This window comes from Mesitornis unicolor, unplaced genomic scaffold (genome assembly GCF_000695765.1).
Source record: "Mesitornis unicolor isolate BGI_N332 unplaced genomic scaffold, ASM69576v1 scaffold2814, whole genome shotgun sequence".
Taxonomy (NCBI): domain Eukaryota; kingdom Metazoa; phylum Chordata; class Aves; order Mesitornithiformes; family Mesitornithidae; genus Mesitornis; species Mesitornis unicolor.
In genome coordinates, this window is record NW_010179218.1 from 20688 (window position 1) to 36530 (window position 15843).

Genomic DNA, 15843 nt, shown 5'->3' on the forward strand with positions numbered 1-15843 from the left:
GTAGGGAAAAGGCTTTTGACCATCACTCACTGTTCATTCCTGGGGTCTCTCCTCATTCCCTTACTCATTATTTGACCAACCACTATCTCTAACTTCTCTAGATTTGTATTACAGAGTAACCTGCCCTCCACACCCTTCACCTGATGAGAAATCCTAAAGTCAAACTGCACTTCTCTCCCTCACATCATGCCTCTGAAGTTTTCCTGCTTGCTGCAACCTCAAGTTACATATTCAATTTACTTTTATGCTGAAATCTAACACCCTTCACGTGATGAGAAATCCTGAAGTCAAACTGCACTTCTCTCCCTCACATCAAGCCTCAAGTTTTCCTGCTCGCTGCAACCTCAAGTTAAATATTCAATTTACTTTTATGCTGAAATCTAACACTTTAAGTCATCCAAAATTTTCCCAAGAAAACCAACAGGTTCACACAATCAGCCTCTACGTTCTCTCTCTGCAGGTTGTGTGGTGATGAGAAATCCTGAAGTCAAACTGCACTTCTCTCCCTCACATCAAGCCTCAAGTTTTCCTGCTCGCTGCAACCTCAAGTTAAATATTCAATTTACTTTTATGCTGAAATCTAACACTTTAAGTCATCCAAAATTTTCCCAAGAAAACCAACAGGTTCACACAATCAGCCTCTACGTTCTCTCTCTGCAGGTTGTGTGTGTGTCTGTATGCATTAAGAAATCACGTCTTCTTCTCACTAGCTAAAAAATCTCCAATTTTACATTTGTGCTCAACAGAGTATTTCTTCTCTCAGCCTGTCACCTTCATCTGCCGCTTGATGCAGTGCAACAGTATTCATCATCCAAATTACAGCTTTCCTAAGGCTTGGCCTTTTCATTTTTACTTTTACAGAATGTTCCTGTAATTGAAGTGAGAAACGAAACACTCCATAAGACCTGGACTGCATGGCAACCATAAAATCCCAGCAGTCAGTAGGGATGGGTAAATAAACACAGATAAATCCCAGCATAAGATGCAACTGCAGCCACTGAGTTCTAACAAGGATATGAAGTGTAAGGAAAAAACCACTCCTGGAAAAGAAATTCAAAATGGGAGCTGAATGGTCAAGAGTAACACTTGAAGGTTTCTACACCCAAAACTAAGATATTCCAGGCTTCCCAGCAGAAAGCAGAGAGCATTTACCAGTTGTCCACATATCACTGGGCTTTGATTTCAATCAAGAACAAAATTAGGATTATATATTTATTCCAGCTCAGTTATCACGTAAGCAAAAGAATCTGCAAAAGTTCCCAATGAGCAAAAAAGCAATTGGAAGTTTCACTGGTAAGCTGAAATACATCATACATGTACTGGTAAGAGTGTCACCGTATAATGCGTCCTTCCTTTGTCTGAAGTGAGATGAAATCCAGTGAGACAACGTGCAAGCCTATGCTCCTGAGGGCTGCAAATTTTGGATGCAGTGTATTGGTTGAAAATAAAGAATCACTTCCACCACCTACTTTGTCCATAAGAAAATAGCTAGAACCACAGAAAACTGAACTACCTGAACTATTTTTGAAAAGTTAGTTGCTTTTCAACCAGTTTCCCTTTCTGAAGCAGCTCAGGATGGCATCCCAAAAGCAGCGTTAACACTAAATGTACTAATGTGGCAACAGTGATTTAGATCAGCTTCTGCTCCTGCAACCTCAGCCCTCTGCTTTGCAGCCCTTCCCAGAACAGCCCCGCCGTGACCCTGCCTCACGTCAGCCCTGGGTCTCTTGGTGTCTGCAGAAAGGCTCCTTCCCGAAAACCCGAGAGTGATCCCGCTCTGTCCTGGTAGAGGGTGGGTTGGAGGATCAAGACAAGGCACCTGTAAGAAGCTGGCAATGCTGTCTGCACCTCCCTGTCAGTCCCAGAGCTTCTCCACTGCACTTTAGCAATGTTTTTCCACAAGTTCCATTAGTCCATGAGAAACCACAGACAATATTCCAATAGTTTTCACAAGCAGTACTCTTTCTCCAATGTATGTGATAAACAAAGCAATGTATCTCTCCTGGGCTGCTTGAACACAGATTTGTGTTTGTAGATTATCTCCGCTACAGTAACTGTCAAATTTGTCCGTTCAATTCCGTTCCCCATTGTACCTTCAGTATCCTTGAACGCGACAACGCTGCCACATCGCTCCTAATAAAAGGTAGCGATGTGACAACCAGTGAGGCCAGAAGCCCCGTCAGAGCTGACTGCAATAATCCAGCGTTCTGGGAACAGCTTTTGACAGCGGTTCACTACCTTTGTCTGGACTCTGACTTCAGTCCCAGGGATACAGAGGAGGGTTTATTTCAGCCAAAAATGGGACTCTCTCTTTTGCTTCAGGTAAGCAGCAGAGACCTGGGATTTCACAGAACTGCTGCCAGAGACAAACATCTAGACCCTGTAGTTGCTTACATTTTATAAACCTGCTCACAGAATTAACCACTCAATTAACTGGCATTCAGTATCTCCAGTACTATACCACTGCAATAGGCAAGCATTTACACAACTGGCTTTAAGTCTGCCTATAGATGCAGCATTTTACCAATTCTTTGGGCCTTAGAGGGTGCTGCTATGACAAAATGATGACCCAGTAAGATATCCAGAGCAATGTGCTTAAAGGCCGTTAATGCCAAATGAAATACAAACTCCTTTTTATTAATCTATCCTGAAAAATTAAACAGTAGCACCTTGAAATGCCCCAGTCTCTGGGCACAGGTAGCTACTGCTACTCTGAGCAGCGTTTCCCCTTCCTCCCCTCTTATTTTAATTCTTTCCTCCAAACGCAGCAATTCATGTGGAAATCTTGATCTCCGATTCGGCCAGACATCCATCCACCCATGGCACAGGGTTACTGCGAACACGACACAGACGAACACAAAATAATGACTGGCATTTCTCTTGATCTTCCAAATCACAACTGGGATCAATGAACTCCCAAATTATCCACGTTGGAACTGCTCAAAGAAAATGTTTATTTTCAAGCATAGCTGTAAAACATTGTCACCTACAAGAAACAGGTGACATATTCAAGCCAAGAGCTCTGAGAGATTCATAGAAGAATTCTGTATTTATACAGCAATATCAAGTTATTTTAAGAGCTTTTGAGAAGGGACAAAGGTTCATCTCACAGCAAAAAGACAGTTACACAGGACTAAACCAATTCCATCCAAGTTGCTCCAAGCAATGAGTTATGATTTATGTAATCTGATTTTATAGTTACTTAGTTTAAAATCAAGGTGAAACTTGGAAAAAAAATGCTTATATAAAAAGCAAAAAATGGGTTGGTTTTTTTTTTAGCTTCTGTATTCTTTTATGTGAATTTTACAGGCTTTTAAAGGCAAAACTAAAGTGTTTAGAACTAAAGCCTGCAGCCTGTACCTCGGGCAGCTATCTGATTTTGACTTTAGCGTGAGGAAAGATGTGCCCTTGCTTCCATATGGCAGCTTTAACTCATTAACTGCCTTAACACACAGGCTCTGCTTTCAGTTTTAATTAGGACGTTACATCGCACAAATCTTCTCAGACCCTTCCATGTTTTGAAGTATTTTCTAAAATAAAGCTATTGTTCAGAGGAAATCTCCACACACAGCTCCACATGAAACAAGATGCAAGACCAGACATCAGTGCTTTCCAATTCAATTTCTTTGAATATTTTTCCAGAAATCATTTATCACACAATCTCCTCCGTATTATCTCAGCTACCACACTAATGTGTAAAAACGGACAGGCCAACTGCTATATGTATTTATTTTTTTGGCTGCGTTAAACCTTCAACAGTTGACAGCTTTTATTTAAGCCTGCCTGTGCCGTGTACAGCATCAGCAATTCTTTTCCTCTGGCTTTCCCATAAAGTGTCCTGTTTGCTTTATTTCCCTGGTTTAGTTTCTGCAGAACTGGGAGATGAAGCCTGAGGAATAACAGCATGTTAACATAAAAAGTAACAGCAAGTGCATCCCCTCTTTTCTTCATTGAATTAACATTGTAAGTGTTCTGAATTATCAAAATTGACCAATTACTGCCATGCCCCAGTTGTTTTTAGAGTGGTTATCACTATTAAAGTCTGAGTGCATTTGTTCTACTTGGCTCTAACCTGTTTGTTTTGCCTTGGAGCATAAAACTCAGAGTTCAAACACTCAAGTAAATTCCTACACAGCTGCTTTACAACTGTAAAATGAACTCCTATTATAAACCCAGAGATAGCAGATTAATTCCAATTAACATCTACTCCTTCATTATCCACTGTCTATGCGGACGGGTGCTGTGCCATGGCACGTCAGGAGCTCTACAAACAAATACCCTGTGCAGTTTACAAGCTGAAGCTCGACACAGCACCACTGCCCTCCTTACAGCTCCCAGCCCTTTACATGTCTCTTCTGTCACATGAAAAACTCGGCTGCAGGCAAGGAGACTCCTGTTTTATCATCTTATATTAATTCTTATCTAGAACTGTAATGTAAAATCCACTATTTGTCATTTTATTACACAGCTTTCAATCATCTGTTCCAACTTCTTACTATGTCCAAAGAAATAAAAGTTGTATTTACAATACCGTGAAATGAACGGTGTGCTTCAAATCATCAAGAAAATACTCTTCAAGTGCTTCAGGTTTGCCTTCCACCTTAAACACACAGGCTGGATTCAGACCCTCCTGAACTGGAAGTGCAAAGTAATTGGCAAATTCTTCACAGCTGATGGTAGCAGACATCAGTATTACCTGTTAAAAAGTCCCACAGCAAATGGAAACCATTAATTTTAGCACTAAATGCCATGCTCTGCTGGAATCTCCACTTACTCTTTATGCTAAAATGCTCTAATGTTGGTAACTACAGGAACATATCCTAGGCATGTTTGAGACAATCAAAGCTAAGTGCTGAAGATTCCCTGGGCAGCAATGGAGAAAGGCAAGCACCTGAAAGGCTAAGGCCTTTTTCACAACATGAAAAATACATTCCTGTGGTAAAGGTTCAACCTAAAAACTTACAGTGCTCTTCCTTAAGCTTATCACCTCTATGTGGCCCACAAAAGAAAAGAGTGTTTGGTATTTTCAACTCCCATTTGACTAAACAGTTAGATCAGATATCAGCGCCTTTAACTCCATCCAAAGATAGGCCTACTGCTATAGGAGCAGTAACTGTAATCATAACCCAGACTTCAAAATGCTACTGTAATGATTCTGAAATACGTCAAATAATTCTTCTTTCCATTTCAATTCATTTATTCAACTTAGGATCACACTAAGCTCCTCCCTCTGCTGACTCTGCCAGGATTTTTAACCTGCATTCACCTAAACAGAAGAACAGAAATCGCATTTGCTACCTGGTGACACCCTTTCTCTCAATTATTATGACATTCACAGCTGTGTTGTTTTCTCCCTGGTTACGCAGCGTGGGATGTGCAGAATGGGGGGAGGACGAAGTGACTTGGTGGCCATGGCTATTTACTTCTGAGGTCTGCAATGTCCAGACTAGGAGACAAACCCCTCATACGTAGTTCGTATCACCCTGAATTGGACATACATTTTTTCCCTTAAATAGGCCTCCTTGCACCCTTTTGTTTCACAAACCCAGGGGAGCAGGGAGGAGAATCTTGCATTTGATTGTCTCAGATTTATACAATATGAAACCATGACCTGAAGCAGAAACTGCAGGGAAGGATATAAAGGAGAAAAGTTTTCCAGTAACAACTTTGAGAGATTTAATCAGAATCATAGGGACAAAAATCCTGCAGAAATCTATACAAGAAAAATGTTTTCTATCAGGAAAAGATGACAGGACCTGTAGAAATTCCTGCTCTTGACACAAACCAGAGACAGCATAAGGGCAAACTTCTTACAAACTGAGTGCCATCAAATTATTTGGCACTCTTGGTAGGCAGAGCCAAGTGCTAAGGAAGCCTGAACAGCTTCACATACTCTCTCTGAATGTAAAGGGAAATGAGTTTTCATATCAGCAAGAAAAGGGGTAAAAGATCTAAGGTGCACAGATGCCCTATGGCAACTGGAAGGGCACTTGCAGTGAGAGGGAGCATGCGTGGAAGATCTTAAAGATTAGATTATCTGAGTTTGAATCACTGCAGTGAGTTGTGCAGAAGAACAGGTCCCCTTCTGATAGCCACAAAAACAGCCACAAAAATGCAGATTCAGGTCATGTCTGCTTGGAACAGAACAGCTTGCAATAACTGCACAATTAAGGGACGGGTACAGTCTTGCTAAATCTCTGCAGTTCCACACAGCAGCACAGAAATATACTGAGTTAGCCTAAATCTATCATCTGTGTTTAATTTCTTACAGTTCTCCATGACCTGGAGACCACAAAGACTAAACGTGTCCTGATAAATCCCTGCAAACTCTGCTTCAGTACAGAGCACAACTTCCTGATGTGCAGAGAAAGATCTCAGCCACGTTTTAGTAGCAGAAATTACAACACTCCATTTCTGGTTTTTGCTGTTTTTCCAAGTATGGTGTCCATTTAGAAACAAGCTCAGCATTTCCAAGAGTTAATGCTCCCATATTTAAACCAAGGATAAGCACTGCCCTCCACACTCACCGTGTAGTTCTAGTCAAATATCCATCTTGCATGTTTTAGCCTCGAGCAGACTTTAGAAACTAATGCATTTTAACATGAGGAAAAAAAACCTCTCTCAGAACACATTATAGCAGCCAGCAAGAAAATATCCTTTAGTCTGCTCGCTTATGAAGAGAGGCAAACTAAACAACGTTTGGGTAAAAAATAATGATGTGTTTTAAGGTAAATTCTGTGTAGACCAAAAACATGTACAAATTTGTTGTTGCAAGTAGCAGAATACGCTTCAAACCTACCTTTACAGATTGTGAGTTTGTATGCAACAGTTTCCGGATGACCAAGAGCAAGAAATCCATTTCTTCTGTACGCTCATGCACCTGGAAGACATCGTCCACACATTTATTTATTTTCATTAATTCATGCCTTTCTCCTTGGCCATCTCTGCCTTTGCTGCTCCATTTCATGTCCGATTTTCATAACTCTGAACAATACATTTTTGTAGAAGAAAACACCTCTCCAGACTATGCACATTAATTCACATTTTAAAATCCCAACACAGTCACTGAGAGGATTACAGCACCCCTTATGAAAACCATACAATACTATTAAGTGATGAAAATTGTAGAATAATGACCAGAAAACCAATGGTGAGCTGCAGCCACTGCTAGAGCTGACGATAACTCTGATACTGGGTAAGTCAACTGTACTGGTAATATCACAGATGATCCAGGCAGGGATAACAGCTAAGCAAACTGAACAGACTTCCCTTGTTCCCATGGCTTTAGCTATGATCAAAACACAGCCGCTCTCTAACATGTGATTTTCCACCCCATTCCTTATATATACTAGCAACTGGCTTTTCTGGCTGCTCCTTGCAGTTCAATAAAGGCTTCTTTTCAACATTATCAATGATGACCATGCTCCTTTCTTGAATTATTACAGTTTAAATACATTAAGTTCAGCAGCTTTTTCCAAAGCTCAACCCTCAAAGGTCAGTGTTAATTCCATGTAAGGTAATTAGCACATTCCACCATACTATAAAGAGATATTTACAATCAATATTGCCCCATTACAGAAGATTTAGCTAAGGCAGTTTTCAGGCTGACACCAAGTTCTTGCTGTGATTAGTCATGATTTTCAAACCCAGGTTTGCTTAGACCTAAATGCAATACCCTACCAGGGCTGAGACCTGCCACTAAGAATGGAGAGCACTCTTACCAATTCTCTGCATGGCAAGAGACAAAAAATAAGGTTTTACTAGTATGAAATTTAAATGTAATTCCAGCAACTTACTTCGTCAATAAAAATGTGTGTGAATTCAGCCAGGCTTTTGGCATGAACCACTTTCTGAAGCAGAACTCCAGTTGTCATGTACAGCAACCTCGTCTCCTTCGTGGAAACGTTCTCCAAACTCACCTAACGCAATGAGAAAAACACAGATGTGAACAGAGAGTTAATGTGTTCACAGGAATTATGCGTCTGTTATGCGTCCAAAATTAAATACAGTGTAAACCCGTGAGAATTATGCATTCAAACTTGTAAAAGCCTTTGTACAAATGTGTTTTTAAAGCCCAGATTCAGTTAACTGCTCTAAGCTTTTCTTGATCCACCTCTACCTTTGCGTAAATTGTTCCAGTTGGGACAGCCATTTAATGTCGTGTAGAGATACATGGTCTGGTACAGCAGCAGAAACCTTGGGAAGTGGAGACATAGGATGTGGAGCAGAGAAAAGCAGAGGTGGGACAGCAGCTGAGGCAGAAGCTTGGCACTGTAGACCCCATGCTACAGATAACTCCCTAATGGCCAGTTAAAAACTGGACAGAATGGGTTTTACAGGTAAAAAAGCATGGAACATACATAAATGGCATCATTCGAGGCACATTTGGATGGAACCTGGAGCTGCGGATCAGTGAAGAAAAAGAGGTAAATGCCCGTTTGCAAACATATATAAATATGACCTAAGTGGAATAAAGGAAGAAACAAGAAAAAGAATGGAGAGGACACAGAAACCAACACGTTCTTCCCAGAAAAGGGCTCCAGCAGCAGACAGCTCTCCATGAACACCCTCCTGTCACCAACACCAGCGTGAACCACAGCCACAGGATCCAGAGAAACTCATCCAGAGACAGCTGTGAAACAGCCTGGCCACAGACACAGGGCAGTTCTGCCACAGCTGTCAGGTAAACGTGGCAAGTCAAACAAACCAGGCACGTTAATGGAGAAATTTAGAGGAAAAATGACAGAATGCAGTTCTCCTGCAACAATATCAGTGGTTAATAACATAGATGTGTCCAATTACCAGAATACAGAGTTAAATATTTGTTGGAGTCTCGCCAGCATTGGTAGTTGCTCAACTTTAAAAGCTTAAACATTTAATTATGAATATTTAGCAGGAAACAGCCAGAAACCTGCAATCCCACTTCAAAAGCAGATTCTCATCAGCCATCAGTATGATGAAAATGTTTAAAGGGAATCAAGAAAGAAGACACAGTATTTTTTAATACAATTTGAAGTTTTCTTATACCTGGTATCCTACAAATCCACCCAGGACCCACGATCGCTGCTTGCTGATCCACCTGGCAATGCTGCTGGCGCCAATTTTCCGAGGCTGGGTGACAGCGATGTTGCAGTAGATCGATCGCTGCATGCAGTAATCCAGAACATACTGAGGAATCTGTGTGCTCTTACCGCTGCCAGTTGCTCCTTGTACAATCACAACCGCATTGTTTTCTATCAGAGACACTATCTGAAACAATTTTTCAAGAAAACTCGTAAGTCTACAAAACAACCCAAAACAGATTTCAAATAGATTTGAAATGTCAATAGCTTCCAGGCCACACATCAAAGCTCTGTAAAACACTGCAATATTTTCTATCATCTCCTTGGCATCTGTGGGTAACTGGACTCCTAAAACACAGTGGAAGATCACAGAGAAGAACACGGGCACGCGCTTGCTTACATATTTTATATAAATACCTATAAACAGGAAGTGTAACAGCAACGGTTCTTACTCTGAGAATTTTAATACAATGGTTCTGTAAAATGCTTAAACCAGAAGTTTCACAACAAAACACGAGTCTCAGCTTTACTCCATGAAAGGACAATGAATTACCTCTTCCCTGTGCTTGGCTATAGGCACGTCCCCGCGTGCGTGGCCAGTTACTGGGACTGAAGTCCAGGCGCTTGCTTCCCACTGAGCCAATGGCACATCTGGGCACAAGATAAATGAGAGGAAGTCACTTCAACAGAGAAAAGGAAAGACCAGTGCAGGAAAATGGTCACAGAATTTGGAAACCTAACCTCTACCAAACTTGGAGCACATACTTGTGAGTATTAATAGAACTAATACTTTTTAATATTAATAGATAGAAGAGATTTGATGTGTTTTATGCAAACGCTGTTACTGGCAGCAGCTCTGAAAAACATCACTTCTGTGTATAAGCCACCATCGGTGTCAAGGATGTAAGAATTAAAAAGCAATCATTAAAAATGATAATATTTCTGCACAGTCTGCATTACAACTGCCAAATCCACCCCTGTTCTTTCTGACAGAACAATATTCATGCACTGATGTGTTGTTTCCCTTAAAGCCTATTAGGCCCACAGTACAAAATAACCCGTAAGTTGGGAGGAAGACCACTGTATCTCTACTACTTGGCAATTAAACCAGGTCTGGAAAGCATCATGACCTTTCAGTGTGACACCACACTGTGCAGTCTCTTGGCAGGAGGTGGTCACTCAGCACTGGGAAATACAAGACAAAAATCCTGCAGTGCTGCCATGACTTGGTGCTCAGTTTAATAACGAAAAACAAAAGAACAGCTTAACAGGTATGGGCACAGGTGTGGAAGGGGAAAACCAGGACGAGACTTCAGTAAGTGACAACTTCGTGAGTTACAATTAAACAAAAATAAACCCCAGTATCCTGAAACCAAAGTGGCAATGCTTTCCATTTCAAAGAGGTTTCACCAGGTCCTATGGTGAAATTTACTCATTTGCACACAAATAACAAAAACTTAGACTTCACTACTTTTTTGTCATGTTATTTCTCTAAGAAATACATAGAGTAGCAGGAAACAAATCTAGTATTCTTTTTAGCAAGGCAATACTTACTGTAAAGTAAAGGCTATCACCTGAATACCTGACCGCGCAGCTACAGCTCCCTTTCTGGGAAGGGCTCCTGACAGCCTCGCACGGCAGCGAGGCAGACACAGGAGGAATAAAAATTGTCTTCAAGTGTCAAGGGATACAAAATGAGCTATTCCCACATTAAAACAAACCCCCAAGACCAAACACTTCATTAAGACAGCTTTGTAAGTACCAAAGAAAGGATCTCTACTCAAGTTCTGTAACAGCACAGTCACTGGTGATCATCGCACAGCGATTTACTTAGCACTACCAAAAGCACTACGAGAACTGAGTATCAGCATGCCTGGAAACCATTAACTGTCCTCTTTAAAATACTTTTGGCCAAGTTTCTAAATATACTCCCCAGCCACGTTCCTGCGCAGCGCTGTGTCACAGCCGCGCCGTGCAAAGGCCGAGCGGGTCCCCTCTGGCACAAACACATCACTGCCCAGGCAAGCGGGGGCTCTGCACGGCTTCACCAGCGCTGCAAGAAACCCCGGGCTGCTGCGGAAGAGCTCAGTGTCAGCACCTTCCTGCTAAAGCCACACGGCCTGCCCACCTCTGCCAGGTCCTGCATGGAACAAATGCAATTTGGACAAGCGTTGTAAAAGCGCATGACGCAAGACAGCAGCAGCTCTGTAGCTGTGCTAACAAAAAGGAACAGAGGGACAAACCATTTAAATGGTAGGATTCACATTAAAAGCTTCTCTAAGACAGTAAAACACCACTGTGTTAATAAGAAATCATTAACTTAAAATTCAATTAATAATTTTGTTTTTAAAATACAAAACCAGAAACAACCAACCACCAGTATTCATGTATCTGCTGAATAATCAGATCTGTTTGATCAATGATGTGTATCTCTTTTTTTCATTGAGGAACCAGCCTTTTTTATACTCCTTTCTATACGACAGTCCCATGACAGCAGTATCTTACCTTCTACTAAGCACAGAAGTTTGGGAAAAAATCATACCCAAAAGAAATGGTCATCCAATGGAAGCCACCATCAACACGTAGAGAACTGGCAGCCATGTAACCACCTAATGTAGATGCTGCAAGTACTAAAACCAGCGTGACTTGGTTTTTTCTCTCATGAAGACATGAGCTGTGCGCTGAAACTGAACAAACACCACAGAGTTTGCCTGGGAACCAACACCACGACCTCTCCCTGGAGCAGCAGCACAGTCTGGGGCCACGGAGCCAACTGGGAGCTGCGGATGGACACTGGCACCACCACAACAGCCGTCGTGAGTCCCACTGGCAAACTGGGGATGCAGGGTTTTACCCAAATCCAGTATCATTATTAGTGAAAAACAAAGCCCAGAAAATCCACAAAACTGGCATTGGGAACATGAGTGACCACCTTAGAAGACATTGAACTTTTTTTTTTTTTTTAAAATGAAATGCGTTGCTCCGCACAATGAAGACTTGCTGCAAAACAGAAATACTTTAATATACACCTCTATGGAAGTCCCAAGGTTTTTCTACTCACTTAGATAGCTATTCAACTGTGGACTCTATACCACACAGAGTAATTACCTTCAACTGCTGTTGTTTGCATTTGGTTTGGTTTCATTTGGTTTGGTTTGGGTTTTTGTTTTGTTTGGAGGTTTTGTTTGTTTTGCTTATGGGGATTTTCTGTTTCTTTTTTCCACATTATTTACGCAGTAAGTCCCCAGATGAGAACTGGTCTTTAGCAAAACAGATCACTCCAGCAAATACAGATACAAGGAGCTACAGGACTACAGGCTTACCAGCAAGAAAGCCATCAAATTTCATTTCTTCAACTGCTTATACTTCCTGGAAAATATCATGATGACTGGGACAGCAAACCCAACTGGTGCACACCTTTGTAAGGCACCATGTGCAAATATGCGCCTTGGATTCTGGCATGCAGGGAACGCAGGACCCTTCCAACCTGAAAACAGCAAACTGAGGAAGCATGCAACTGCCCATCACGTCATCTATGGCAAACAAAGTGTTTCCATGTGTAAGAAACATTAATGCAAATCCAGAATGTGGAATTACATTCATGTCTCTGTTCAGCATTAGTACAAGATACTGAAAACTCAGTTATGGGAAATTTGCCTTCTCACTTCCTTTTCAGTTATAATTAAAGTCCTGTAGAGGTACACAGACTGCCATGACTGGAACAGTCTGCTGCCCATGGAAAGAGCCATTTTCCAACATCTCTGTTACTGCAGCCCATAAAGTAGACGTATTCCTTCTGGTACCTGTGTCCTGAATTGAATTTGAAGAGATCCTTCAACACAAGATCAGATTTTTGTATTCACCAGCCATGGGAGAAGAGATTATCCAGTTGGATCTTGGTATCTGCTGCTAATCAAATTAAAATGAGATGCATTAAAGAGAAATACTTGGAAGTGCTGGTCAGTTTTCTGTGTCTTGAAGTCGTCACTGCTGGAGGATGCCCTCAGGTAATAAAAGTCACCACAAGCAATTTGTCTTTGCCTTCTGTTCTCCACTGCAATCCTCTTCAACTTGCCCATCTTTTGAATACAAAAGAATTTGGGATGAAGATCTGTTCTGGGATTAACTTTCCTGGCACACCTCTGTTTTGAATCCAAAGCATTTAAGGAACTCTATAAATTAAGTTTTTTCTATTTCAGAAACCTGATCAGAAATAATGTTTAAATTCAGGGCAAATCAATTTCTCCTTTCTGAGACATTAACTGATCTATGGTATTTCATAGCATTAATCAATGCCACTAAACTTTTAAAGCAGCACTGAAGGAAATTCTGCTTAGTCAACTTATTGCTGTCCTTCCTTTGCCAGTGAAGCACGTGAAAAGCCAGGGAACACTGCGCTCCTGAACTACAACACTCAGAGCTTCTTCCTGTCCCTTTATTGCCCCATTTTCACCTTTCAGTGTCTCCTCCTCTCCCACAGACACAATGCAATGTCAACATTCTGTGGCGAGGACAGTCAGATGCACTGCACATGCTGGACAGCCCAACCCCGTGGCTCCATCACCCACCTGAGCTCCAGAGGTCACAGTTTGCAGAAGCACTGAAGGACAGTAATTTCTAGAAAATGCCTCAATTTGACAAGTTTTGGTCCATCAGCAAAGGGATACAAAAAGCACTACAGAGAATGACAAGCAGAACAGACAAAACATATAAATGTCCTTTTCTTGGGAAAGCAGCTGCATTAACAAATTTGGAAATTAAGAGGCACAGGAAGAGTTTGAAGCTGAGCTGTCCTGACAAGTGAGTCAGCCTCAGCCTGCTCCTACCAGAGCTCCTAGGAAAGAAGGGCAACCAAATTTCTCTGTAAAGGCAGCTCAATGCGACAACCAAGCACACACAGAAATAACGTGGATAGAAAACGGGAAAACAGACTAAAGACAAACCCAATCAATGGAATCTTTTCCTTGCAGATGTATTTCAGTAATATATCTACATTTATCAGTACAATAAACCCAGTGTACGCCCATGTATCTATGCAACAGCATTATATGTACGTTGTGGTTTCCAGAAAATGTTTACTTTTTAATACCATGCCTTATAGAAAACAAACAAACAGACAGCATTAAACAAACAAGACTGAGGTGTCATCGTTTCATTTAGGGGAAGAGATAGGAGGAAAAACCACAAGGAGGAAAAGGACAGGTTTATAATACTAACCAAATATAAATGCACATATATTTTTACCTGGTTTATGGACAAGCTGATCATTTTCAACCACATCCAGTTCTTGTGTCTCTGCTTCTCTGTCTTTTTCAGCACATTCAGCTCCAGTGGTCTCTGGGATAAGCGGCCTAAAGAGGAAAGAAATGACAAATCAATAAACGCTTCCTCATTTAACAGCCACGGGTACCTCTGGAAAAAACAGCATCACACAGTAAGTTCAGAGTCTCCAAGTCACACAGGAACCACTTCAGTGAACAAACTTCAGAAACCAATTTTGTCTCTGCAGTGAGATGCCAGCCTGAGGAAAGTGCCACACTAAATCTTCTTGATTAGATTCAAAAAACCTGAGCTCCCAAAGTAGCCATCCTTTGGGTTTTTAATACCCAGGCATTTCTCTCCTAACGAAAGTCTACAATTTCTTCTGACCAAAGCTATGAAATCGCTCCATTTCATCAATTCCTGACACAGTACAATCAGGAAAATACATGTAATTCCTGCACGATTCCCTGGAGACAGAGCATGGGAGTAAACAACCATCTCACTGCTCTAAGGAAAGAGCTTTTGGTTTTGAGCCAAGAAATTATGGTGGCCAGAGGGGGAAAAGAAGAAAAATCAACACAACCACTCTATCAGTGAATTTTATGGAAATTCATTACACAGAAGGCAAAGCCTACACATAACATGACTAGAACTGAATGGGATTTTAAAATTCTCTTCTACATAAATAGCATGAAGAAAGCCACACTGACTTCACTACAGAATAAAGCAGCATATATACAATGATTGTATGATTATTAAATCATAAATGAGCTTTAATGAAGAAGAGTTTTGGACATATCAAAAGCTCTTTTGTCTTTCTGCCCTTTTTTCAAAAATACAAACTAGAAGTGTGTCAACAGTAATGGCTTCTTATTCTATTTTAACAATATTTTAGGCAAAGAGCTAAGGCAGCCTTTCCCTGGATCTCAAGTATCTCTCAATGCAGGGTTCAACAGGACTGCACGCATCTGCACAACCACCATCACTGATACAGCTGGGACAGGGCCACTCCATGACAGCCCCGAGTCCAAGGCACAGCTTGGAAAAGATCACACCCGTCATGGTAAAGGAGGTTATTCCACTGGATGTGTACTAAAACACAAGCCAAACCCAACAAATACGATGAAGGTACCAAAGCCAAGCACTCAGTGGTTGAATGTAACAAAATGAAGCTTGGCTGCACAGTCTCACTTTGACAGCATGGTGTGCACACGCTTTAGTGAAGGACCGCAGCCTCGGTGCTGGACACATCTTCTGACCACAAACTCTTGTTATGCAGTCAATACAACTCGTCCTTCAGTCCTCCGCAAGAAAAAAGTGTCTGATTTAAGACATTAAACACTGTCCCAGAGGAACACGCGTTACTTGATCATCAGAGCCCTGAGTGATAGCAAATCACCCAATAAAAACCTCCACTGAGGGGTAGGGATTAAGGGTGAGAAAGGGGGGACCCTGCTCCTCCTCTGCTGCGCAGACCTTGCAGAAGCAGCCCTATTTACTATTTCAGCAGCAGCTGAAG

The 15843-nt window shown here is 41.5% G+C and overlaps 1 protein-coding gene across 1 annotated transcript in view; it reads right to left on the reverse strand.

Moving 5' to 3' along the window:
* TDRD9 (tudor domain containing 9) overlaps positions 1 to 15843 on the reverse strand; it is a gene marked incomplete at its 3' end in the record, with an annotated part of 39162 nt that overhangs the window by 20530 nt on the left and 2789 nt on the right. The window contains exons 2-7 of the mRNA XM_010182679.1: positions 14307 to 14413; positions 9616 to 9713; positions 9028 to 9249; positions 7797 to 7919; positions 6800 to 6880; positions 4532 to 4696 (exon numbers count right to left, since the gene is read on the reverse strand). Of these exons, the coding sequence (XP_010180981.1) occupies positions 4532 to 4696; positions 6800 to 6880; positions 7797 to 7919; positions 9028 to 9249; positions 9616 to 9713; positions 14307 to 14413 (796 nt within the window). The remainder of the gene's footprint in view (positions 1 to 4531; positions 4697 to 6799; positions 6881 to 7796; positions 7920 to 9027; positions 9250 to 9615; positions 9714 to 14306; positions 14414 to 15843) is intronic.